Source organism: Danio aesculapii, chromosome 6, assembly GCF_903798145.1.
Source record: "Danio aesculapii chromosome 6, fDanAes4.1, whole genome shotgun sequence".
In the NCBI taxonomy this organism is placed as follows: Eukaryota; Metazoa; Chordata; class Actinopteri; order Cypriniformes; family Danionidae; genus Danio; species Danio aesculapii.
In genome coordinates, this window is record NC_079440.1 from 5,112,173 (window position 1) to 5,140,035 (window position 27,863).

The window sequence follows — 27,863 nt, forward strand, 5'->3', positions numbered from 1 at the left end:
TCTTTTGCAGTTAAAATGTACACAAGTGAATACATCTTACTTTTTCATTAGATTTTGACCTCAAAAACCATTAATCTCTGTAATTACTATAAAACAAACACTCAGAGACACAAAGAGAGAAATGCAAGCGTTTACATCTTAACCCTATAAAGTCTGCTTCATCATATTTATACATGAAGGACTGTTAAAATCTGTTCAACAAGAGCACAATGACGTTGATGCCGTTGACTTGAAGTTTTCATTGGATGTTGATAGCAACCAAAGACATCCATATGTCTTTATTGTCATATAATTAAAAATGCTGATTTGCTGAAAAGATGCAGTGCATCCGGAAAGTATTCATAGCGCTTCACTTTTTCCACATTTTTTATGTTACAACCTTTTTCCAAAATGGATTAAATTCATTTATTTCCTCAAAATTATACACACAACACCCCATAATGACAATGTGAAAAAGCCATTCCATTGATGCTTTGGGTCGTTGAGCGGTGCCTGGTTTTCTCCAAATGTAACTCCTGGCATTCACTCCAAAGAGTTCAATTTTAGTCTCATCAGACCAGAGAGTTTAGTTTCTTATGGTCTGAGAGTCCTTCAGATGCCTTTTGGCAAATTCCAGGCGAGGAGTGGCTTCCGTTGTTGTGGAAAAAAGATTCTGGTTTGCGAAATATTTTCTAAGTTTCTAAGTCAAAGTTATAAAAAAAACAAAGTCTGAAATCTCTGAAGTCTTTAGGCAAAGCAGTTTATTGTTACAGCATCAGTAACAACAGAGACAGGTCTTTCGAGTGTCTCCGGAGTATAAGCTAGCACACAGTTTAAATACACTTCTTTGTTTTAACACTCCACCCAAATGTACACATTAGCACACCTCCGTTAGCTTCTCCACTAATGGGATTTCATATCTCCCAGGTGCTCTCTACCCATAGCCAGTCGAGTCGTTTATTTACCACCAATAGAATCTCAGGTTTTTTAGGGATTCTACCCATGAACATTTAAGGTCTTTCCTTCCTACTTCAAATGTGGCAAATCAGCTCAAACAGCTGTCAACTGTTCAGCTGAAGTTCATGGGCAGTTTTAGGGTCATCATGTCTAAGTGTGCAGATGTGTATGATCATGAGTCGCACATGAAACAGAACGCAAGTGCCCTTATGATCTTATTTCCATACATCTACTCTCATTGTAGTGTTCAATAGATAGATGCATAATAATAATATTGAAATCACTCAAATAAGCATATAAATGTGAGTAATAAATTCATCAAGACACAATGAATTCCCCATCACCGTCTGGCCACTCTACCATACAGGCCTGATTGGTGGATTGCTGCACAGATGGTTGTCCTTTTGTAAGGTTCTGCTCTCTCCACAGAAGAACTCTGGAACTTAGACAGGGAGGTGATCAATAACCCAATAGTCACTCTGTCTAAGGCCCTTCTCCCCCGATCACTCAGCTTAGATGGCAGGCCAGCTTTAGGAAGAGTCCTGGTGATTCCAAACGTCTTCCACTTACAGATAATGGAGGCCACTGTGCTCATTGGGAACTTTCAGAGCAGCAGAAATTTTTCTGTAACCTTCCCCAGCCTTGTGCCTCGAGACAATCCTGTCTCGGAGGTCTACAGACAATTCCTTTGTCTTTATGCTTGGTTTGTGCTTTGACATGCACTTTCAACCCTGAGACCTTATATAGACAGGTGTATGCCTTTTCAAATCATATCCTATCAGCTGAATTTACCACAGGTGAACTCCAATCAAGCTGCTGAAACATCTCAAGAATGATCAGTGGAAACAGAATATACCTGAGCTCAATTTAGAGCTTCACGGCAAAGGCTGTAAATACTGATGTACATGTGATGTTACAGCTTTTCTATTTTTAATAAATTTGGAACAATTTTAAAAAATCTTTTTCACATTGTCATTATGGGGTGTTGTGTGTAGAATGTTGAGGAAATAAATGAATTTAATCCATTTAAAAAAAAAGGCTGGAACGTATAAAAATGTAGAAAAGTGAAGCGTTATGAATACTTTCCGGATGCACTGTACATTAAGACAGTGCAACTCTCACATCATTTTTATTACAAAGGAAACAAAAAAACATTTAGACACAAAGACAATGTATTTACCGAGGAATAAAGAACTGCACACCACTGTTGTATTTTGGTATGCCGTGCAGTGACATCAGATTTCTAGGAATTTTCTGTTCTTGGTTTCACATCTTGTCCTTTCTTGATCTTCTTCTCTCATTGTTTCACAGGCCCCTGGAGCTCCAGTATAAGTATGGTAACATTAGTAAAGGCGAGTGTAAACAAGGATACGCACAAGCCAAGATGACTTTGATCTATCCAAAGTAAGCAGATTTTATGTCAGATTGCATTTCAAACACACACCTCATGCAGACACACACCCCATTTTTCTGCTAATTATAGCCACGTAGTTTTCATTTTTGACGAAGAACAGTCATAAAGCCAAGATGACCTGCAAGAAAGTGTGTATTTTGAGCTCATTTTGTGCTTTACATGTTGCAGTAGTTGCTTTAGGTATAAGAAAAATAGTATCGCTCATGTTCATTTGTTTGGATTGTCAAAGTCGTTGGTCAGTTATATTGGTTATTCTGGAAATGAGTTGCTGCATCTTTATTTGCATATTTGATTTGAGCATCGTCAGTAATTTTCATCAGATGTTGATAGCAACAAAAGAAATCCTGTATGCAAAAAACAAATCTAATTAGTTTACAAATGAAGTTATGTGTGATAAAATAAATGAACACAGAGAAAAGGTATTGAACACATGAAGAAAGGGAGGTGTAGAAAGGCAGTGAAAGCCCGGACAGCAGCTGAAATCTCTCAGTAGTTCTTCAGCAGACCTCTGCCCTTCATCATTGTAAATGAATATCAGCTGCTTCAGTCCGACATCTACATTAGCAGGAGGTTGAAGATAAAACCAGGGTGGACATTTCAGCAAGACAATGATCCAAAACACAGCCAAGGAAACTCAAATGCTTTCAGAGAAAGAAAATAAAGCTGTGGAATGGCCCAGCCAGTCACCTGACTTGAATCCAATATAAATTACAAATCAAAGTTCAGATTTGATAAACGAGACCCACAGAATCATCAAGATATTTACACTGTTGAAGTCTGTGAAAAACTCACACCTGCGTAATGCATGTGGCTTCATTCTCCATTTGAGAGGCATCTTTAAGCTGCCATCATTAAAAACTGGACATCAGATATGATGATCAATCTCCATCAGATTTGTAGGCCTGGATCACCCACACATTTCCATCATATGGGTGTTTTTACTCCATACTAATTTTAGCCTTTAGTCTTTGTCCACTTGTTTGTTTGGTTGTTTTTGAGAGCATGGAAAGAAAGAGAAAAAACCATGACCTGGTTCTTTGGCTATTTCCTTTCTTTGTATAAGAGTAGTGCATGTGTGACGTATAGTTTGTCTTAAACCATTATAGGATGTTTTTTCTCAATGCAATGCTCTTGAGAGGAGCTCAGAGTGGGATAAAAAGAGATTTGTTTTTTCTCTTTTAAATATTTCAGCGTTTGAAAAGATTCCTCACCCTGAATGCTCTATATCCCTTACGTGTCGATTTAAGGCATGTTTTGAAAAAAGTGCCCACTGACATCAAAAATGATGCTGATCTTTCTTTTTTTGGGCCGCTGTGTCCCTCTGGGCTCCCAGTGCGTGAGAGACCTGCGCTTCTGATTCACATGACTGACACGCAAAGGTTTCTTTTAGCCAGAAGCTTTCTGCCAGAACCTCTGAGATTAATATGGAGGACAGTTTGTGTCAGTGAATGCTTTATTTATTTATTTATTCTAAAATCACTGTGGTATGCATCCATACAATTGTGCATTGACCTTGTTTGTTTTCAGATTTTGTGGTTCAGGAAAAGCAATCAAAAAACTTTAATTAAGTCGGCGCCAATAGCCTAGTGGTTAAGTGCGTCAACATATAGCACCATGATGCTCACGGCGACCCGAGTTCAATTCCCAGGTCCTTTGCCGTCCCTTCCCCTCTCTCTGCTCCCAATACTTTCCTGTCTATAATCTCCACTATCCTATCCAAATTAAAGTTGAAAAAACCCCTAAAAAATAATTATAAATAAATAAATTAATTAAAAAAAAAAAAAAAAAAAAACTTTAATTAAAGGCATTAAAGGGGAACCTATTTTACCCTTTTTTTAAGATTTAAGAGAAATATTTTGTGTCTCCAGAGTGTGTCTGTAAAGTTTTAGCTCAAAACACCCATCAGATTATTTATTATACCTTTCAGAATATTATAATTTTCTGCTCTGAACACTGCCATTCCCACGTGCCTGTCAGAATGTGCCTCAATCTCCGCCTCGGCTGTGTCAGATAAACAGCACAGTGACAGACATGAAGGAAGCAGATCTCACTTTACGTTTGTGAGAAATCGCTGTAATTCAATACAATCATGCACCGTTTTATTAACTTGTAAAAGTGTCTAAACTTGTAAAACTCATTCTTGATCACATTTGATGATCACAGAGAGCTGAACAGATCTTTTAATCCCAGTTGCTTTGTGCACGTTCTGTCTTGTGGATATAATTATACGGGTTACTACAGAGACATGTTAATACACCGCTGTCAATCAAATATATCGGTGGCCTCAAAATGGGAGGGATTTGGATCCTATTTTAACATCAGGAAAGAATGAGACTTATTGTCTTTATATGACTGTGACACATTATACCTACACACAGTTCTGTCCAAACAGCTTAAAAAAAAAATGATTTTCATCATAGGTGCGCTTTATATCATAACATTCAATGGGGGTTCGTCCGAGATAAAATATCTTAACAGACATATTAATTATTACCGAAGTGAATAGTGGATTACACTTGGATTTATTAGTTCGATTGAAGTGGTTTTTAGTCATGACTGGTCACTTGTGTCTTGAGCTCTGGCTATTTGTTAGTAGGTTTCTTAACACCATCAGTATGACTGACTTTGATTTAGGATCATTTGTCAGTGCACCTTCCATTGAGCAACTTGATAAATATCGTAAAGCTGATTTGTTTCGTATAGCTGCTCATTATCAGATTGTGGTGACTAGACAACAACTACAAAGACATATGTTTTTTTACATTATTAATGTCAATTAATGTCAATTTAATATAATTTTTAAATGAATCTAAACATTTAACTTTTTTGTAATTTAGATTAAAGGTCCCATGACGTGCTTTGAAATATGCATTTTTACTCGATGTTTGGCGTAATCCCAACTGAAACACAAAGAGAAGTTGGGACGTAGTGTAGCCCCTCCCCTTTTTTAAAAACAGCCAATAGCATTTTGCTTTACCACAGATCTGCCAGTCAGAGTGGTTGAGCTCAGGTGCATCAAATGAGAAGCATCTTGCAAGGGCGGGGCACGTCAGACACTAGAGAGCATTTGATCGACTATGATTTAATGAAAAACTAGTATGAAGTGACGTGTATAAAACTGTTGATCCATTTAGGCAGAAGGGACAAACTACAAGCTTTAAATCAGTTTTATATCTTCTAAACGTGAATTTTGTCACTGTTTAGAAGCACACTAGCTAATAGATATCCTTAAATTTACCAATACTGATACTAACATCTGAAAAAACTTCCAAAATTTTATGAAACCTTTAAATATGTACAGTACCTTTTACAAGTGAAATAACTGTATCCTCTTATGCATGTCACATGAACGACATAGTCTTTTAGACAATTTTCTAACCTGCCGAAAACCCCTTGTGTAAGTGGAGTCAGAAGGGAATTGTAAATGGTCTATTGCATCTTCAGTGTTTGTCATAGAGTTAGAACTGTAATTAGCATCTGGTATTAATTGATGAGCATGACTTGTTATGAAGCTGTTTTAATCCGTTTCACATTCTGCTAATTAGTGATAACCAGCAATGCACATGCCTATACTTGGTGTAGCATTGTGTATCACCGTGATACCTGATACTAGATGTTTCCAGTAAACCTCCTTAGGAGAGATAAAATTGCACCGAATTAATCAATAATTAATGCACAGCTCCGAAAGGCTCATGTAAGTCCTACAAGAACGCTTACTTTGCCATTCCAGATGACTTTATTAATAAGTGATTTGAGTCATGGGTGTCATGCACAACATTCATTCTGTTTCCACTGCAGCATGACTTTATATTCTATACTGGACTTTATTTCTGTTAAGCGTTACGTTCCCCTCAACTCTGTCTAAGGGGACACAGGAACGCAACAGAATATAAGTGGAGTTTTGTCTGTGTGTGTCAGCAATGAGATCACATGAGCAACTTCTCAAAGGACTAAGGAAAATGCAACTTGAATAAAGATTAACAATATTTATTAAAGGATTAAGGGAGGGTTCCAAAAGAAAAAGGCTTCAAGAGGGGATTCAAGCCAAAACAACAAACAAACGTTCTCTAACTGAGAGAAAGGGAAGAACTGAATAATCTATCAAAGAAAAGAAAAGAAAAGAAAATGCATCAAAAATACTCTCACTCCCTTACTAACTTAAACAGGAGAAAATGGTTACAAAAAGAAAAATGGCACCCCCTCCCTACTAACCCAATCCCAAATTAACAGAATAAAGAGTGGATAACAAAGTAGTATTGAAAACAAAAATTAACTTACAATCAAAAAGAGTTCGAGGCAAAAGCTATTTCAGATGATCAACAGCATCAACAGAACTTGAAAGCTCCTAATCAACAAATGATGCTCAAAGAATCAAACTAAATATATATTTATAAAGCCTCACAAAAACAAAGCCTCCACACACACACACACACACAAAAACACACTGTTCTAGTGGAGAACTGCTGTTTAAATGCCCACTGCTTTTCTCGTCCTCCAATCACGGAGTGGTTCATAAGTGTCAGCAGGTGACGGTCATTAGTTCCTACTAGGGTGTAGCAGAGAAAGAAAAAAACAAAACAGAAACAAATACGTCCTGTGACGTAACATAAGTGATAAGACTTTTGTCTAAGCAAAGTCAGACCTTACTGTCCTAATTAAATCATTCAAAATCAAGGCATAATCATATTTATTGTGGTAAAATAAGCGTAATCTAGAGGCCTTTGCCTTTCATATATGATCAACTAGAAGTCAAGGTATTATTTGTCGTTCCTAAAACTTGGATAGACGACAAGACTTTCGTCAGGTAGTGTATTATTATGACATCTGGTCACGGTTTGAGGGCCATGTGCACAATAATCCTGGTAATACTGAACAGTTCACATTCTTCGCTCAGAAGCGTACGTGTTTTGTAAGTCAGAGCCAGTGAGAAACGTCAGGAATTGTGTCACCTTCACTTAGACTGCTGGGATGTGAGGAAGCGCAGAGGCTGGCTTGTGTTCATGGGAACTGGAAAACTGCAGCACCTGTGTCATTAGCACATTACGCCAGGGTTCGACAGCTGCAGTGGACATGAGCGTATTCTTCAGGTGCTGTTTTGTCAACCAGTCAAATATTCAATCAACTTGAGATGTTGGTGTTTGTATCAGGTGCATGCTGGGAAGAGGATGTTAACACATAGGCTGTTTCTCAATTCTAAGAATGCAGAGAATAGACTTGCATTCTTATAGAGACTGGTTTTGTCAAGATACCTCAGAAGAAAAAACAGAAAGCCACAAGAAACATGTGAGAAATGAGATGCTGCGTTCTTAGCAGTCACATGACCTTCATGTCATTTAAACATTACATTATTCATATAATAATTGATTTTTTTGTTTGTTTTTAGTACATGTAACATGCACAAAAGCCTTAAAATATATACTTTGCATGGGGTATATGCAGAAGGACTTTAAATTTGTCAGTTACCTGGGTCAAGCGCTTCCAGTGACCTGTATGCAGTTACAAAATCAGCACGTTTAAGGTCTGTTTTCTTTAAAAATCAATGATCTCTTCTCCCTGACTGATATCTGATATAAAGTGGGTCTCAGATTGTACAAGAAGCACTGCATTAAATTACATTTTCCCCGCCATGTCTTTAAAATATGAACTTTTTTTTTTATCCCAGTATATTCAATGGAGCTTCTGCGTTAGCCTGCTAATTCTGACAGGCGTGTGCATGTAAATGGTTTTTAATCTCGTTTTACACTTGAGCAACTAAATGAATGCCAAAGTCTATTTAACTGATTGTATTTTAATTACATTACAACATCGATGCTGTAAAAGAAACCGTATAAAATGGAGAAAAGTCATCAACTGTTCACCTGAAGTTTATCAGTATGGGCAGAAACACTAGCTCTGCATGAATCAGATTGTAATATAAATTTCAGCAAATAATCATGCTTAATGCGTTCATGCCTTTATGAAGAGTTTCAAGTGAATGTTTAGTTTCACCGTCTCATTTAAGGAGTCTACTGAGATAAATAAGAACTTTAATAATAAATAGGTACAGTTGAAATCAGAATTATTAGCCCCCTGTTTATTTTTCCCCCAAATTTTGTTTAACGGAGAGCAGATTTTTTCAGCACATTTCTAAACATAATAGTTTTAATAACTCATTTCTAATAACTGATTTACTTTATCTTTGCCATGATGACAGTAAATAATATTTGACCAGATATTTTTCAAGACACTTAGTGTCTATACAGCTGTTTCTATATATGTTTTTATACAGCTTAAAGTGACATTTAAAGGCTTAACCAGGTTAATTAGGTTAACTAGGCAGGTTATGGTAATTAGGCAAGTTTTTGTATAACGATGGTTTATTCTGTAGACTATTGAACAAATAAAAAGTTGCTTAAAGCGGCTAATAATTTTGACCTTAAAATGGTTCATAAAATATTTAAAACTGCTTTTATTCTAGTCGAAATAAAACAAATAAGACTTTCTCCAGAAGAAAAAATATTATCAGACATACTGTGAAAATTTCCTTGCTCTGTTAAACATCATTTCGGAAATATTTAAAAAAGAAAGAATTCAAAGGGGGTTTAATATTTCTGACTTCAACTGTATATGATATGCAGTGCTTCCCACGTCTTTGTTTGGCTGCAATGACTTCTGGGATTTCTAGAGTGAGTACTGCACTTAAGTCTACATTCGATGCATCCTCGATACCAGCAACACATCAGGGTTCTGTCACGGGTCCTCCGTTCTTACGATCGTGTCTTTGGCGGATGATGATAACTAGGGCTGCATGATCTTGGAAAAATCTAACATAGACCCTTTTCACACTTCTGGGTTTCTCAGTAGCGCACGTCGTCATAGTTGGGAAAACTTAGAGCGAAATGAATAGGAGAGTATTATGGGAATGGGATAATTTTTTTACAATATTATTTGCTCAAATAATAAAAGAAAATCTCCACGATAATGTTATAAAGACTTTCAGAAAAAGGAAAAAAAATTGACGGCAGCCAGAGGAGAGAATAACCTCAAATTTGCTCTCCTGGCCCATAGACGGTGCATTAGAATCACCTCACACAAGCGGTAATTTGAAGCAAAGATGATATACTACATGCATAAATACATATTAATGTCCATAGGTTAAAAAAATAAATAAAAATATGAAAAACTTTGAAGCATTTAAGTTGCTGATGACCGTTAAATGCATAATAACAGGCTTGTGAATAGGGTCCATTGTGATTATAATTTGTTTTGTTCTGTGATTTTATATATATATATATATATATATATATATATATATATATATATATATATATATATGAAATTTCACCTTGAATATCTATTTGGAAAAAAATGATCATTTTAGATCGATTGGGATGAATCTGTAGGGCCGATTCATTTTGTTTTCACAGGAGTCTAACTGTTTTCAGCTGTATTGTAACTGAATAATCAGATGTAAAATAATATTGCATAGTCTTCGTTGTATGAACAATCAATAAAATATATTATTATTAAAGTTAAAAACAGCACACGTTCTTATGCCTGAGTGCTTTTAAAATCCTCATACAGTCACAGGACTCAAACACTTATGATCAGGGCCAGACAGAATCTGCGGACATTTTTCGCGGCTATTTCTGCGCAGAAATTTGTAATGATTTCTGTGAAATGATTTTAGGAGTATCATAACAAACTTAATATATGAAATTAAAAATAAAACTTTTAAAACTTTTAATTAATGTTTACAATGCAAATTCAATTAGATCCACTTTCTTGGTAAGCAAAATCTCTCATAAAGTCTCTCATATGATATATCTACTAAAAGGCAGTTAATATTATTTTACAAACTCTATTGTTTATAAATCAATTTAACATTTTCATATTAGTCAATAATATTACTGAAATTAATTTAAAAACTGAAGAAATATAAATTTGCACACAAGTAAATAAATAGACTCTGATGGGCTAAAAATCTGCGTAAATCTGCGGATTTCTGCACGCGCAGATTCCGTGTGGGCCTACTTATGATCAATTATAATACAGACTAAACATTGCATTGCATATATATTGTGGATGCCTAATGATAGCATTACATGATAGAAGATCGGTTAAGAATGCACATAGACAAACAGCCATATTTAGATGTTTCTTCATGGAGTTTCTGGAATCTAATGGAGTTTTATGAGTATTCCAGACATTGAAAGCCTGGGAATTTAATATATTTTCTGTCCAGATCAGGGTTTTTCAGGGACTTTTGTTATTGATTTAAAATTTTACTTTGCATTTATCAAAATTTTGCTTCTCAATTAGTTTTTTATTGTTTCATATATAAATTAGTATTTTTTTGGTGGGTATAAATGGTCACTGACTGAAATGAAAATATAGCTAATGAGGTTGAGCCATAATTACTGTAACCAGAATTTAGTCACGTATTTAAACTCTTAGATTGGTGTAATCATTATTTAATGTGTTAATCAATTTTGTGTTAATGTTATAATCTAATCAACACTGAAACAAGCCATTTTAAATTTAGCTTTGCGTTGGGATTTAACACTGTGCTAAACAGATGTGACTGAATAATGTGCTATTAAAGATGTATTGAGCTTTTGTCTGCTCCGTGATCATAGGTCATAGAAGTTCAGCTTTTTAAGTCTGTGAAAGTTAAAGAAGTGGGAACCCCGAATACAGCTTTGCCAGCTGGTTTCAGTGGATTGAATTAAAAGTATTTTATTAGCGGCATTATATCTTTATATAGCATATTGGTGGTGCTACTGCAAAAGCAGAGAACAAATATAGCCGTTTTTCCTGCAAAAAAACTGTTCAAGACCTGTTGTCATGCATGACCTGTTGTCATCATGCAGTTTCTCAGCTTTTTGGGGAGGTTACAAGAAAAGGCTTTAGGAGATTACTAGAAAAGGAACTAAATTGTATTCAGTGGCGTGACAGTAATTAAATTATGAAATTATGATGACATTCCCAGTAGCAAGAGGGTTTGTTTTGTTTTTTCTATGACACAATGCTGAATTGTTTGTTTTTTGTTGCACACACAGCATTCTAGTTATTTACTATTATTATCATTATGCTTAATTGTCATTTTTCATAGTCACAGTCAACAAAAGTATGTCACCAACAATAAATACATTCAAATAGTTTGTATATCTTAACACTATTGTTAATAAATCAATCATAATGAATAATCAGTTATAATGAATAATAATCAGGTGTCCCAAAGAATATAGTTCCTAGAATATAGTAACTTCTTTTAGGATGCTTTCACCTGGTTCAAGTGCTTGGTCCATACCCAAGTTTGATTGTCCCCCTAGCCACCTTCTTGGTTTTTTCCTTCTGAACCCCAGTAAGCGTGCGTCATCAAGCTGCTCTTGTGTGTACAGCTGTTGCTTGGTAAAGCCTAGGTGTGAAAATGGTAAGACGTATGCACGTCATGGTCATTCTGCTTTTACTGAATCTTTTGGTTTTGGTAACATACAGAGAGCGTCTTGCGTCTACCTGCATGTTATAAAAAATATTAAAAAATGTTCACGCGATATCTGCAGAATTAGCTTTTGGAGGAGACAAGCAGACATTATTACTAGTGTTTGCACTGGATCAGTCCCGCTTGTTGCCAAATAACTTTAGGTGATGCACAGACATACACACACGAATGAACGAATAAAGTTTGTTGTACAGTTGGAGGTTCACTTCCATTATTTGGTTCGATTGCATTCATATCAAGTGAACCGGAGCAGAGTTCGTGCAAACCGTACCCCAGACCACCTCTTTCAGGCAGACCCTGGCACGGTTCACAAGTGCGCACCCAAGTTAACACTAGCTAAACATATCGTACTCTGATGTCAAACGAGCCTGGATGTGGACCAAAAGTGCTAGTGTGAAAGCGCCCTTATTAACTGCTCTCCATTTGTATTAAATGAAATATAGGTTATTTCAAGTGCACTCTGTTTTGTATGCTAATATAATATTTGGATGTTTTCTGCTACAGCTAAAAACTCTTAAACTACACTTCAGATGATAATTTTATAATAGGTTTGGGTCGATAGATGATGCCATAGCTGATAGCACATAGACAACAGGATGCTGATCCTCTGCTCTGCCCGCTTCGCAGCAGCAACCCGCTCGCGAAAAACACACACTCAGGCCCCGTTTACACTAATACATCTTAGTTTTAAAATGCCATTTTAGAATGAAAACGATCCATGTCCACGCTGGCGTTTCACCTAGCATTTCTGTACAGCTCTCCATCCACACCGGTGACAGGTGGTAATTTGTGTGTAACTTATCTTTATTTATTTATGATTTGGTTATTGCCCATAACTTATGGGTAGGCCCACACGGAATCTGCGCACGCAGATCTCCGCAGATTTTTAGCCCACCATCGATTCTGTTTATTTACTTGTGTAAATGTATATTTATTCAGTTTTTAAATTAATTTCAGTATTATTATTGACTAATATGAAAATATCCGTATTATTTATTTACAATAGTTTGTAAAGTAATATTTTCTGTCTTTTAGAAGATATATTATTTAAGAGACTTGCTTTGTTTACCAAATAAAGTGGATCTAATTGGATTTGCATTGTGAACATTAAATAAAACTTAAAGGTATTACTTTTGGTCCCACTTTATATTAAGTGGCCTTAACTAATATGTACTTACACAGAAATTAAATAATCGTCACAATGTACTTCTTGTGTAAATACATGCATTTACTGTGTACATATGCTAGATTAAATTCCTGTATGTAATTACATCTGTAATTAATTTCTGTAATTACTTTTGTAAATACACTGTTGACCATCCCTTACACCTTAACCCACCCTTAAACCTACCCACACCACCAAACCTGTCCATAACCCTACCCCTATCCCAACTCAAGAGCACCACAAGTGTTCTCAAATACATCATGAACACAGTAAGTACATTGTATTTATTTTTTGATGCAAGTACATAGTAGTTAATAACTCTTAATATAAAGTGGGACCTTACTTTTTATTTCATATATTAATGTTTTAGTTATTATACTCCCAAAATAATTCTGCATAAATCCGCAGATTTTTAACACAATTCTGCGCAGAAATAGCGAAAAATGTCCGCAGATTCCGTCTGGCCCTACTTATGGGTAAAACAAAGACCATGCGGCTCAGGTAGTTAAAACGGTAGGCTACAAATAATTAATTAGTTATTAATTGATTATTCATAAAAAAACAATTCACCACTTCCTACAAAGACGATGCCATTGTCCATCATGATGTTTCACATTAGACATCGTACGATGGCAAATTGGTCGACATCGCCCAACCCTATTTTATAACAATTTTTAAAATACTTACTATAGTTTTTGTGTCAGAAAAACGAATCGAAATCTAGTTTATACTGTAGTTCCTATTGGGCGAAAAACCTAGGACTATTTCGCAAAAGTAGGTTTCGGACTCATCCTAATGTAGCGGTGCATCGTAGAGCCCTAAAGGCATATGAATCGGCGTGAGCCAAAGATTCCAAATATGTAGTCCACAACAAACAGGGTGCGAATGGCGGCCAAAAATGTCTGAAATATTTAGTTTTTAGCAGGGATGTTGCCCCTTAAATAACTTTAGTGCCGTTTCTGTTTTTCCAGAAGTGTGTAGAAGATGAGATACTTGTATCTTGGTGAGCTGCTCAGCTCCTTATAAGTCTCTCTCTCTGTTTTGAGGAAAGGTCAAGTTAAGGCTGGACTTCTTTAGACATTCCACTGCTCATCTCTTGATACTGATAAACACTGATAAACACACCACTAGCTCATGGATTATGGGTAATGCGAACCACATAATCCTTCCACCGTTTCAATATTCCACCAGCTATCGTGGCGTTTCACTCTTTTTCAGGAAGCCTGTGGAGTGATAATGTGCTCGCTTTAACTTTGTCTTCTATTTATTCTTTTAGGTTTTCAAAACCAGCTCCCATGTTCCTTGATCCTAATTATAAGCGGCTATCAAAGATCAGCAGTTACCTGCCTCCTTTTGGAGTAAGAACACAAGGTATTTATTTTAATCGCCTGTTTACTTTGTCTAAAACAGTGAACAGTTTGGAAGAGGTGAATCATCACTTTATCAAAGTTTTACTATTGAACAGCGACAATCTTATCTTTGGAAAAATGTTCTGATCCACTTCAAATGTTGACCACTCTATACCAGAATACCCAAACCAAATGTGTTTGAGTAGGAAAAAAAATGAAATTGAATTATTTTTTATGTACATGCCACTTTATTTTAATGTACAATTCACGCTATGAATATGACTTTTAGCTCAATAATCTACAACCCCAAATCAGAAAAAGGAACAGTATAGAAAACGCAAATGAAAAAATAATGCAGTGATTTCTACAGTGGCGGATTTAGGCATGGGCAATATGGTCGATCGCCCAGGGCGGCATCTTGCTGGGGACGGCACGGGGAGATGGTGCAAAAAACAAACAAACCGTGCCACAGTAAAAAAAATCATAAGTGCCACAATAGGCTTTGAGAGATACAATTTACTTTATGCAAATGTATTAATTTAGAGTGGTAAACCCAGAATAAAGACGTTAGGGGCTATTCACATTTGGCGTTATTTGTACGCACAAGTTTCCTTTTCTCTATGTGCAACCGAAACAATGCTGCTGAAAGCAAACATGGACACAGAAAACCATTCCCGCGCACCCTTCTTCTGCTTCTGCTCTTGTTTACATGCACGGCGATAAAATATGCACCGCTCATGTGCTGTGAAACCGGAGTAAAGGTCTTTTCTTTTACTTTTATGGCATGAGGTGTCAACACGCACTCGACAACTGAAGCTTATAAGATGATGATGATCTTGTTTTGACTAAGCACGGCTATGAAGTTGAATAGAGGGATAGGTAATCAGGGAGGTAAGATTTAATAACATTAATTCTCGGCCTTGAGTCTGGTCTAAGATGAACAGATAATTCTAAAAACGTATATATTTTTTGTTTTCTATAGAATTATCATAATTAATATTTATGCTAAATATTTCTTGTGATCTTAGCATATCACTCCAGTTTTGCCTTTACATTGTCTTCCAGTTACATTTAGGATTGTTTTTTGTTAAGTATTTAGAATAATAATTGTAAAATAATAATATTAAAAATAATTTTATTTATCATTCATTCATTCATTTTGTTTTCTGCTTAGTCCCTTTATTAATCTGGGGTCGCCACAGTGGAATGAACCACCAATTTTCCAGCATTTGTTTTACGCAGCGGATGCCCTTCCAGCTGCAACCCAGTACTGGAAAACACCCATACACGCTCATTGACACACAAACACTACGGACAAGTTAGCCTACCCAATTCACCTATACCACATGTCTTTGGACTTGTGGTGGAAACCCACGCGAACACGGAAAGAACATGCAAACTCCACACAGAAATGCCAACTGACCCAGCCGAGGCTCAAACCAGCAACCTTCTTGCTGTGAGGCAAACGTGCTCTTGGCTCTAATAATCCCTATTCTGTTTTTGTTCATATTTTAACCAAAGTTGGGTTAAAACACCAATTTTTTTAGAATGTACATGTTTAAACGGGGGTAGGGGGAGGGTGGCCTTTATTGGGCGATTCGCCCAGGATGCCATCTAAGCTAGAACCACCACTGGATTTCTAAATTTACTTCGACTTGAATTTCCTTGCTGACAATACAACAAAGATTATTTAATGTGTTCCTCACCACTTTGGAATGTTGATATTCCTTTTCAAAACACTTAAAAGACATTTAGGGACTGAAGAAACCAGGTGATGTAGAGTTTCAGGTGTAATTTTGTCCCTTTCTTCCCATTCTGCACCTGTCTTAAGGTGGGCAACTAAGCCCTTGGCCCCTTGTGCTTTACACACTGAAATTCCTTCAGATTTCTTGAATCTTTTTTTTATTTATTTTTATTTTATGCACTGTTGATGGTGAAATATCCAATATAATTATTAAACATTTCAATAATTTTCTCATATATTTGTTAGCAAACTGGCGATCCTCAGTCCATCTTTCCTCCTAAAGGACTAGACCTTTCTTGGATGCTGCTTATGTACCAAATCATGATTATAATCACCTGTTGACATAACCTGTTTCAAATTGCATCATTATTAACCAATTTATCTGATTACTAGCCCTAAATTGCTCCTGTCCCTACTTATTTTGGATTGTGTTTTCAGGTCTGAATGACAGGAAAGGGTGTATATTTACCAGTGAAATGAAGTTGACTAGACAAAGCATTTTGTGTTCATGTTGTCTTCATTGAAATACATGTCAAAGTATTTAGAAATCACTACTTCTGTTTGCGTTTTCTGTACTGTTCCAACATTTTCTGATTTGGGGTTGTACTTATTAGCTGGTTATTAATAGTTAGGTAAGGTAGTAGTTGAATTTATAGGATTAGGGATGTAAAAGAAGATCATACTATATAAGTGCTAATAAACAGTTCATATCTTAATAATAGGCAAGTAATAAGCCTGTAGTAAATGGTGTATATTGTTACTTTAACTAAACCCGTACCTTAATTTGTTTTAAAGGCACAGCATGTACGATTTCTTTCATTAAAATGTTCAAAAAAACACTAGAACAGAGTTATATATTTTGCTGACTTATGTATCTGCATTATCCCAGAAGTTTCAAGGAGTGTTCAAATAATTAACTAATTAATTTAATTTAAACTAGTAAGACAGAGTGTGTGCTGTGTTTTCATGCTAATGACGTCACAGACCCTCGGAAGTGTAAAGACAATGTAAGTCAATTGGAAAAATCCAAAAATGTTCATTTAAATATAGTGTAGTTGGATAAAATAGATCAATATTTACATTAACATTTATCTTCTTGGGTTTGTCTGGAGTTGATATACATTTTTTTAGCACCATTGGTAATTATATAGGTGATCCATTTTCTCTGTGACACTGACTAGCCAGACTAGTTCTTCCTGAAGAGATCGAGTAAACTTGGGTTTCACTAGACATGCTTTGCCTTTTCAAACGCGCCTGTGGCTTTTTCTGACTTCTAGGAATTGCAAATGAGATTGCAAATAGTTGTTTGCTTTACTCTGAAATCCATTGAGAAGTCTTCTCAAGCAGAGAGGAATGTGCTGTACGTTATGCTTTCACGTTGCTTGTCGTCACAAATATTTGCGTTCAAATGCTGACCGTTTTCAGATGTTTAGTATGATATGAGGTTGAAACAATGGGATGGGCAGCTGCATGGTAGTAGGGTTCTAATTAGGACTGTTTTGCTGTTGCATCATATGTGGACTTGAAGCTAGGCCTGTCACGATATCTGTTTTTTGCTTTACAATATATTGCACCAACATTTATTGTGATAAACGATTTTATTGTCATTTTAAGACTCATTATATAATGCCGTAATGACAATATAATATCATCATAATGCAAGTACACTCTTCTGAAGAACACATCATATTTTATTCTTAAGAATATTTCATTTAATCATAGTCACTTTTATAACTAGGCACATTATAACTAGGCTAAACAAATAAATAATGATAAATGTTATAAAAAAAAACATTGATTAAAAAAGTGCAAGAGAAAAAGAGCTAGTACCATATCTAAATTAATTAGTTAGGCACCCACATGAAAAAACTATAGTAATTTATAGTAAATACCGACACCTCCAATAGAGATAGAGATAAGCTAAAATGTTGCTAGAATTGTTTTTATGTATGGGTGATTATATATTGCATCACCAAAAATTATGGAGGTTATGTCCATGTGTTGTGTGATAAGCGGGTATATTGATTATTGTGACAGGCCTGCTTGAAGCCATTTATTGTAATGTAATGTAATGTAATGTAATATGTTTTTTTATACTACATGCTGGCATAAAACATAAACAAATGTGAATTTGATCGCACTTTATTATTAAGGTGCAATTAATCAGCCATTAACTTTAACTTAAATGGCACATTGGTTAGCCCTTTTTTTCAGATTTAATATAAGTGTTTTGTGTCTCCAGAATGTCTCTGTAAAGTTTCAGCTCAAAACACCCATCAGATTTATTATTATACCTTTTGCAAGATTCTATTTGATAAATTTTTTCACTAGGGGGCTGTTTTTTCGTACTGCGCCTTTAAGGCTAGTCCTCCCCACCCACCGTTTCTACGTGCCTTTCTGCGTGCCTTAATCTCCGCCCTCGGCTGCGACAGACAACAGACAGACTTAAAGGAAGCAGGTCTCACGTAGCGTTTGAGAAATACTACAGTAAGAACTTTACCAATGAGTATTTGTTGTGCAGTTGCATCAATGTCACACACAATGTTGTTACAAAGTTCGCGCGCACACACACACACAGACAGACAGAGCTCGTTTAGCTTAGCACTCTTTTTGCACGCAAATGTGACAGGCTACAGGTCCACTGCTGTATGGATATCTGATTTACTGATTTAATATCCACAAACCGCGATTAAAGCGTCTTCTTTTATAATTGTTCTGACACGTGGCTGTGCTGATGAAGTAAAGCTAAGCTAAATCACTGTAATTCATCACACACGTGCACTTTTAAAACATTTTAAACATGTGAAACTCACTCTTGATCACATCTGATGATGATTGATGATCCTAGCGAACTGAACACACCTTTTATTCCCGGTTGCTTTGCGCACGTCCTCTCTTGTTGATTTGATTATACACGTGACTACCGGGACATGTAAATATGCAGCTGTCAATCAATATTGGTGGGCGGGGGGACCGCACTCTTACGTAATGTTGCGGTCGGTCTGAAAACCGCTTCAATTGGTCCACCGTTTGCTAAATTGAAAAAAAAAAAAAGACTGGGTGTGTTTATATCACCCCAATATGACGGTCTATACACCATACATGCACATATGTCTGTCCAAACAGCTTGAAAAGTAGATTTTTTTCACCATAGGTGCCCTTTAAGACTTTTATGTCAATAAACTACTAATTTACTGCTTGGTAATTAACAGTTAGTAAGGTATTATATGGGTCAAATTCTGGCAACGCGGTGACACAGTGGGTAGTGCTGTCGCCTCACAGCAAGAAGGTCACTGATTCGAGCTTCGGCTGGGTCAGTTGGCATTTCTGTGTGGAGTTTACATGTTCTTCCCGTTTTTGGTGTGGGTTTCCTCTGGGTGCTCCAGTTTTCCCTACAATTGGTTAACCGTTACCCTAAAACCGTGATACATACTGAACAGTGAGTAGATTGAACCGTTGCACACTTAATGGTCGCATAGCCTTCGCCGTGGCTGACGCCAACACTGACGTGCACCTCTCAAAAAATCTAACTACACGTAGCACAAGCTCTGTGATTGGTCAACTTGTTAGCGGTGACGAGTGTGTGCGGTGCTGAGAGCCACAAGCCGGACGGAGCGAGTGTTTACAAGTGTCGAGTCCTGTGAAGGAGCTCCAGAGGAAACTTTTGTTTTGTGTTTATCTCATGATTAAAGTTGTTGCACGTCCGCCGGTTTCTGCATCTAAACGAGCTAGTTTTAGCTACTTGTACATTAAGGTAGCATTCAGAAAAAAACAAAACACCAGTGAAGAAACCCGACACAGAGGAACATAAAAACCTACTGCCAGCTAGTGTTCCGGAAGTGTAATTGCAGAGCAACACAAACAGCACGCAGAAGTATAAATGCACGACTACTCGCAAGGCAGGTGCCATGGATCACATGGTACTGAAGTATAAACTAGCCTTAATTCTGCATTTAGCTTTCTTTTTTGAGTGTTATCATTTTATACACTGTTTAAAGTTTTTGATTTATGCTTCTTTTTTGATCCATGACAACTTTTGGTCCCATAGTAGTAACTTGGTTTAGGTTTCAGGTAGGTTTAAGGATGTAAAATAAGATCATACGTTAGAAGTGCTTATAAACCGCAAATATCCCAGGGGGAAATAGAGAACAAAGAAAATAATTAGCGTAGCTGCCATTTTTGAACAAGAGATATTAAATGTCAATGCCAGAGTGACAATATACGAGTTATATAACCAAACATAAAGCAAACATATAAAGTCTATAAGTATTTCTAACAAAATGTCTGTTGCATTACGACGGGAGGAGTGTATACAGGAGGTTGTCAAGCCCACTCACCTGCATGGAGCACACTCCTACATTATACCATTGTGTGTATGCTTTACTAAAAAGATAGGTCTAGTTTTGAACAGAGAGAGCGAGTCGGACCTCAGACTTAATCAGAGCTCATTTGATCCCATAGTACTGTATTAATAGAGTTTAGGTATTGGGTAGGATTAGGGATGTAAAATAAGGTCATACTTTATAAGTGCTAATAAACAGTTAGTATCTTAAAAATAGGCAATAAGCCAGAATTTAATAGTAGGAATTAGTACTTAAACTAAAGTTTTACCTTGAATTTGACCATGTTTATCACAATTAAATCATCCGTCTCTACAGTAAAAAGTTTTCCATAATTTAAAAACGAGCAAGTAATGCAAATAAATAGGAAGATTATTTGTAAATAATGTCAGCTTAAATAGTCAGCAGGTAAGGTGGAAGCTATTCAGTCACGTCCTCAGTACATCGAAACCTTTCCATTCGCATTCATTCATGTCTGCCCTTGAGGTTTTGGGTGTAATTACGTTCCAGTGCGATGAAATCACAAATGTGTGCTTGTTAAGTGATGAGATTTCCTCCGTCTCTGTTTAGCTGCTTTGGCAGATGGTGTGGGACATTAAGAAGTGAGCTGTCAGCATCTCTACATCCAGCATTTCCCAAGCCGTGTCTTTCAGTAGAAACACTTGCGCTTAAATGATGCGTCTGTGTAAAAGAATTACTGCCGTCTTATGTGATGTTGAGCTGAAAACACACTTAAAATACTTCTAATACTTTTAAACCGGCTCCCAACCCTGTGTGTGTTAGAACACACAGATCTGTACACTAGGGCTGTGCCATTTGGCCTAAAATCAAAATCTGGATTAATTGAACATATTAATTTGGATTAATTTACCTCGATTGCGATTAATGTCACTGTTACCAAACCGGCTAAGCACAAAGCTTGTGATACGCGTCGTTGTGATGTTTTGAATTTTTTTCAAGGTGCGCGGGTATGCGAAAGCTGCGACGAACGCTAGGCGTGTGCTTGGCAGAAGTATAATGTCAGAATAACGTAATAAGTATAAATCATAATATAATATAAGTATTCTGATAGGAAATTAATTTAAAAAAATTGATCTTGTAAAATTAGATCGATTATAGGTTCTGAATGTCGAATTCAATTACTTTTCGATTAATAAAACAATACAACAAAATGTACTTTGATAAAAAAAATGTAGATTGAATTTTAAAAATGTATTAATTATTTTATGTATTTAATTTTTTATTTATTTTAATTTATTGATTAAAAAATACTCTTTTTTTTAAATTTTTGTATTTTCTATGTATTTGTATTTTATTTTATTCATAAATAATTTTTTTTACATATTTTTAATGTTCATTTTATTATTATTTTGTGTTTTCATTTATTTTATTTTAAAATATTTTGTGTGTTCATTTTTTTACTTATTATTATTTATTTATTTTAATTTATTGATTTATTAAAATTATTAATTATTTATTTATTTATTTTATTATTATTTTTGTATTTTTTATTTTATTTTAATTTATTGATTTAAAGTATTTAAAAAATGTTTTTGTTATTGTCTTTTATTTTTATTTTAAAAAATTAATCAATTTTTTTATTATTAAAATTTTGTGTTTTTTATTTATTTTAATCTAATAATTTAAAGTATTTTTTATTTTATTATTATTATTATTATTATTATTATTATTATTATTGTCTTTTTATTTATTTTTTATTTTAAAATATAATTTTTTTTTTCATTTATTTATTTTATTATTATTTTGTATTTATTTTATTTTCATTTTAATTTAAAGAATATTAATTCGTTTTTTAATTTTAGTTTTTATTTAATTTTATTATTTATTTTTCATTCCAAATATAACACCGATCAGTATGTTGTTGTGGACTTGAATTCTTGTTCTATTCAGCATAAATAGCTCCTCCCAGTTGAAAGCCTTTTGGTCATACTAAAAATAGGATGATGGGCTTGTGCACACTGTAAAGAGCTTTCTAAACTAAAGGCTTTTCTTCATTCCTGTACCTGTAATGTTGGTTCTTGCCTTGGAAAACCACATTCTTCTTGGGAACGAGGAACTGTCATCTCACGCTATTGAGCTATTATCATTTTTCGTAATTAAGTGCTCTAAATTTGTGTTCCTATTTGAAATTTTGAATGCAAAACACTGTTTAGGGAATTTTGAGATTCGTACTTTATTTATTTGAGGGTTTATTTACTTTATTTATTTATTTTATCAGTATTTATTTGATAAATTTAATTAAAAGAGAGTAAAATAAATTGCAAATCAAAATATGTATTGTTTGTGTAAATATACTATAAAATAATATTATTCAAGTGAGGCAAACCAGAATTTTCAGTGTCATGTCATCCTTTAAAAGTCAATCTGATATGCTGATATACTTATTAAACTTTTTTATTATTGTTTTCAATGCTGTCCAATTACTGTTTTACTTTTAGATGGTTCTTTGTTGAATAGAAAGTAGAAATCGATTGCAATACAAAACACAACAATAATGCATTTACTATCACTTCAATGTATTGCTTTAAAGAAACACTCTCATCATTTCTCTTTGTACACACCTATTTTTATCCATGTGTTTATAGACTTTTTTGTATCTAAAATGAAATTGCATGCATAATAGTTTGTGTTTGTAGCCTGTCGTAACGGTGTCATGCGTGATTTATTTACACATTTGTGTTGCGTAAGACTGCCATAAATAATTCTGTCGTCATACAGTATGTCATTTCACAGTTCTGTTATCATAAAATGTTATTAATTTTCTGTCACAACAGGTATGCAGAATATACATGTACAGTTGAAGTCAGAATTATTAGCCCCCCTGTGACTTTTGATGTTTAACAGAGCAAGGAAATTTTCACACACTGAAAAAAAATTATTCAAAGATGATTCCTTGGATTTACTCATTTTTTTCACGTTAAGTGGTTGTAAACAATTTATTTGGGCTGAATTTATTCAAACAAACTAAGTTGAACATTGCTCAATTTAATTTGTTTGTTTAAATTTAACACAAATAAATTGTTTGCAATCGTTTTGCATGCAACACTTTTTTTATTATGGTCAATATTATTAGCCCCCTTAACCTAATTTTTTTTTTCGACTGTCTACAGAACAAACCATCATTATACAATAACTTGCCTAATTAGCCTAGCCTGCCTAGTTCACCTAATTAACCTAGTAAAGCCTTTAAATGTCACTTTAAGCTGTATAGAAGTGTCTTGAAGAATATCTAGTCAAATATTATTTACTGTCATCATGACAAAGATAAAATAAATGAGTTATCAAAACTATTATATTTAGAAATGTGGTGAAAAAAAATCTGCTCTCTGTTAAGCAGAAATTGGGGAAAAAATAAATGGGGCTAATAATTCAGGGGGGCTAATAATTCTGACCAACTGTATATGCATAACTGATTTATTTTTGCTGTGTGTTTCAAACCCTGCATTGATGTTTATCTGAAAAGCACTGTCTCTCTAAATTGACTCTTTCACTCTGTCCACAGAAAGGATAATAGATAATATTTTAACAGCAACAAGAAGTTATTCCCTGGGTTCGGAACTAGACAGGTAATTGACATCCATAACACACCAAAACATGACAGCTTTCTATTATTTTGCTTAACTTGGTCTGCTCACCAAAAAATATATTTTCCATCTTATGTACAAACCATATCTAATGTCATAAAACATCCTGATTTCATGCGTTCAGCTTGTGATGTCCAGGTGATCAGTCTCTATAACCATGTTTTTCTCCTCTAGTATTTCTTGTAAGAAGTGTATTATAATCGGCAATGGAGGCATTCTGTTCAATAAGTCTTTGGGCACCAAAATCGATCAATATGATGTTGTTGTGCGGTAAGTTATTATTATTATTTTATTAATATATTATATTAAATAATGTATATAATTATAATCAATTATATATAAGTTAGTGCTAAAATTGATTGCCAGTAATTGCATCATGAAGAAAATATTTGTTTTGACATGTGTTTGTGTCTGTGTCTGTGTCTGTGTGTGTGTGTACTGTGTATGTTTATGCGTGTATATATAAACGCATGCATGCATATTTTTGAGAAATGTTTATATATATATGTATTGTATATTGTATATTCATATATCGTTGTATGAATGCTGTAATATTTAAAAAATTTACCATTAAAAACGTGTGAAGGTCATGTGAAACGCAGCATCTCGTTTCTCACAGGACGAGGTAACCTGGCAAGACCTGTCTTCAAATTGAGAAATTGAGAAACAGCCTGTGTGTCTGCGCTGCTTTTAAAGTCCATGTAATAGTTCTGAACAGCATCAGCTGTTTGTTTGTGTGTAATCAATGGAATGAGGAACTGGTGCGTGTTAGCAGTTCATGACTGGAATATGTAGTCCATATACCGGCGGATTTGTAGTCTATTGTGATCTGCATGTTTATCTGCAGCCGCTCAATCGCTGCTGATCATAACAGTTATACAAATTCTATATACATTTAAATATTTATGTAGCCAATTTTGGGTATCGTTTTTATGTGTGTATATCAATAATGAATATAATAGTGTGTGTGCGTGTGCGCGTGTGTGTGTATGTATTGTATATAAATATGTCAAAAACTTTTATTTTGGATGCAATTTTGGATTATTTGTGATTAATCTTTTCCTGGCACTAATATAATTACAATCAATATGAAAAATTATTATTATTGTTTGTTTATTTATTTATAAAAATATTAATAACATTCATTCATTGTCAGCTTAGTCCTTTTATTAATCAGGGGCCGTCATAGCAGAATGAACCGCCAAGTTATCCAGCATATGTTTTACACAGCGGATGCCCTTCCATCTGCAACCCAGCACTGGGAAACACCCATACACTCTTGCATTCACACCAACATATACACTACAGCCAATTTAACTTTTTTAATTCACCTGTGCCGCATGTGTTTGGACTGTGGGGGAAACCGCACCACCTGGAGGAAACTCACGCCAACATGGGGAGAACATGCAAACTCCACACAGAAATACCAACTGACCCAGTTGGGGCTCGAACCAGCGACCTTCTTGCTGTAAGGCGACAGCGCTACCCACTGTGCCACCGTGTCACCCTATTAATAACATTTTTATTATTATTATTATTATTAATAGTAGTAGTAGTCAGAAACAGGTTTTTAGATATGATGAGTGATTCACTGATATGTTTTACACATAATTCAAAGGGACATAAGGGAGCCAAAAAAAACACTGTTGACCTGTTGATATTTGTCTTGTGGTTTTAGACTAAATGAGGCTCCAGTCGCAGGGTTCGAGAAGGATGTGGGCTCAAAGACCACCATGCGCATCACCTACCCTGAAGGAGCCATACAGAGAGCTGAACGCTACGAGAAGAGCTCGCTATTCGTTTTATCCGCCTTCAAAGCCAATGACTTCAAATGGCTGCGGCACATGGTGTACAAAGACAGGCTGGTAAGACGTGTAGAAATCTGACCACTTTGCTCCGCATATATGAGTACACCCCTCACAGGATCTCTCTTTTGGATTAATATTATCTATAAGATGTTTTATAATAATATATTAGTGCATTTACAGTAGATTAGTCAGTAGCAAAGCCAAAACTTGAGCTAATCTAACAAAAAAACTTAATGTCAGAGTCCAAAAATGAGTACACCCAAATTAATATGTGAAGGAAAAATAATAAATCTTTAATTTTAATAAAAAAGAATTTTTTTTTTTTTTTTTTTTTGCAGTAAATCTTTAATTTGAAATGTGTTGTTTTTTTATTCCTAAAGATGTTATGTGAACAAACTTATTTTAGTCAATATAATATAGCTGAATAACACTTTTTTTTTTAATTATTGTTTAAATGCACTGAGAACTGAATAAAAATATTCGTTTTCAAAAAGGAGTGGATATACACATGCATGCATATCATTACAATAACAATATGAATACTTTTTATAGACCATTTCAAAGTGGTGATGTCATTGGCCCATGAACATTTCCTGCTTGTTGTCAAACTATTTCATATCTGTAAAAAGAGGCGATTCCATCATAACTTTGGTATAACAGCTATTGTAATATTATTTATCAATATGTGGAACTTTTTGGACTCTTTGGAAAATTTTAATTGTAAAACAGAAAATGCATCAGGGCCATTGTTATTGTTTACATGCCTCCAAAATGGTCTATAACCATTATAAATGAAACGTTCGTACGAAAATTTTGACAGCAAAGATCCACAATTCTCCCTTATTAGAATATTGTGAAGTGATTATTTCAATGTTTATTAAAACTAAAGAAACCAAAAAGATTAAAATATGTGAAAATGTTCCAGTAGGGGGCAGCATAGTTTGTGTTCTGATCACTAATATTAAACATGTGGGTTTCTTTAATTTTTCTGGCCGTTTTTTTTTTTTTTTTCACTTCCACAAAATGATATACAGTTGAATTATTAAACCCCCTTTAATATTTTATTCTTTTTTAAATCTTTCCCAAATGATGTTTAACAGAGCAAGGAAATTTTCACAGTATGTGATAATATTTTTTCTTCTGGAGAAAGTCTTATTTGTTTTATTTCAGCTAGAATAAAAGCAGTTCTTAATTTTTTTTAAATCATTTTGAATCATTTTAGCCCCTTTTCAATAGTCTACAGAACAAACCATAGTTATACAATAACTTGCCTAATTACCCTAACCTGCCTAGTTAACCTAATTAACCAAGTTAAGCCTTTAAATGTCACTTTAAGCTGTATAGAAGTGCCTTGAAAAATATCTAGTCTAATATTATTTACTGTCATCATGACAAAGATAAAATAAATGAGTTATTAAAACTATTATGTTTAGAAATGTGTTGAGAAAATCTCTCCATTAAACAGAAATTGGGGGAAAAATAAACAGGGTTAATAATTCTGACTTCATCTGTATGTATATTTGTCTTTTTAGAAATATTTGGGTGAATATTTAGTAAATTTCTTTGTTCAAAATGTAGTTTTAATTATTTTTTTTAATAAAAAAGACATTTATGTAGTTTCTTGAATAAAAAACCTGATTGTACTGTGAAAAAAAACATAATATTATTATTAATAATGCTTATACTAGTACTGTATATATCCATTTATTCATTCATTAAGTCTTTTTATATACACATATTACAATGCTCAGCATATATGAGTACACCCCTCACAAATCTATCTTTTAAATTCATATTTTTAATAGGAAGCTCTACAATATTATATTTGTGCATATACATTAGAGCCAAATCCAAAGCCAAATCTGGAGCTAACCTAACAAAAATAACTTAAGATAACGGTCCAAAAACTACTACACACAAATGTATATGTTATAGAGAAAATTTAAATACAACATTTTAAAAAGGGGAAAAATCAAAAGCAAAACAATTTCTAAATATGTTTGGTGGCTAAAATATTA

General features: G+C 34.6%; 1 protein-coding gene across 4 annotated transcripts in view; it reads left to right on the top strand.

Moving 5' to 3' along the window:
• Window positions 1-27,863, top strand: part of st3gal3a (ST3 beta-galactoside alpha-2,3-sialyltransferase 3a) — an 82,600-nt gene that overhangs the window by 23,022 nt on the left and 31,715 nt on the right. For all 4 annotated transcript variants that reach the window (XM_056459364.1, XM_056459366.1, XM_056459367.1 and 1 more), the window contains 5 exons: window positions 2,248-2,340; window positions 14,276-14,370; window positions 23,956-24,019; window positions 24,212-24,307; window positions 25,716-25,902. In XM_056459364.1, the coding sequence (XP_056315339.1) occupies window positions 2,248-2,340; window positions 14,276-14,370; window positions 23,956-24,019; window positions 24,212-24,307; window positions 25,716-25,902 (535 nt within the window). The remainder of the gene's footprint in view (window positions 1-2,247; window positions 2,341-14,275; window positions 14,371-23,955; window positions 24,020-24,211; window positions 24,308-25,715; window positions 25,903-27,863) is intronic.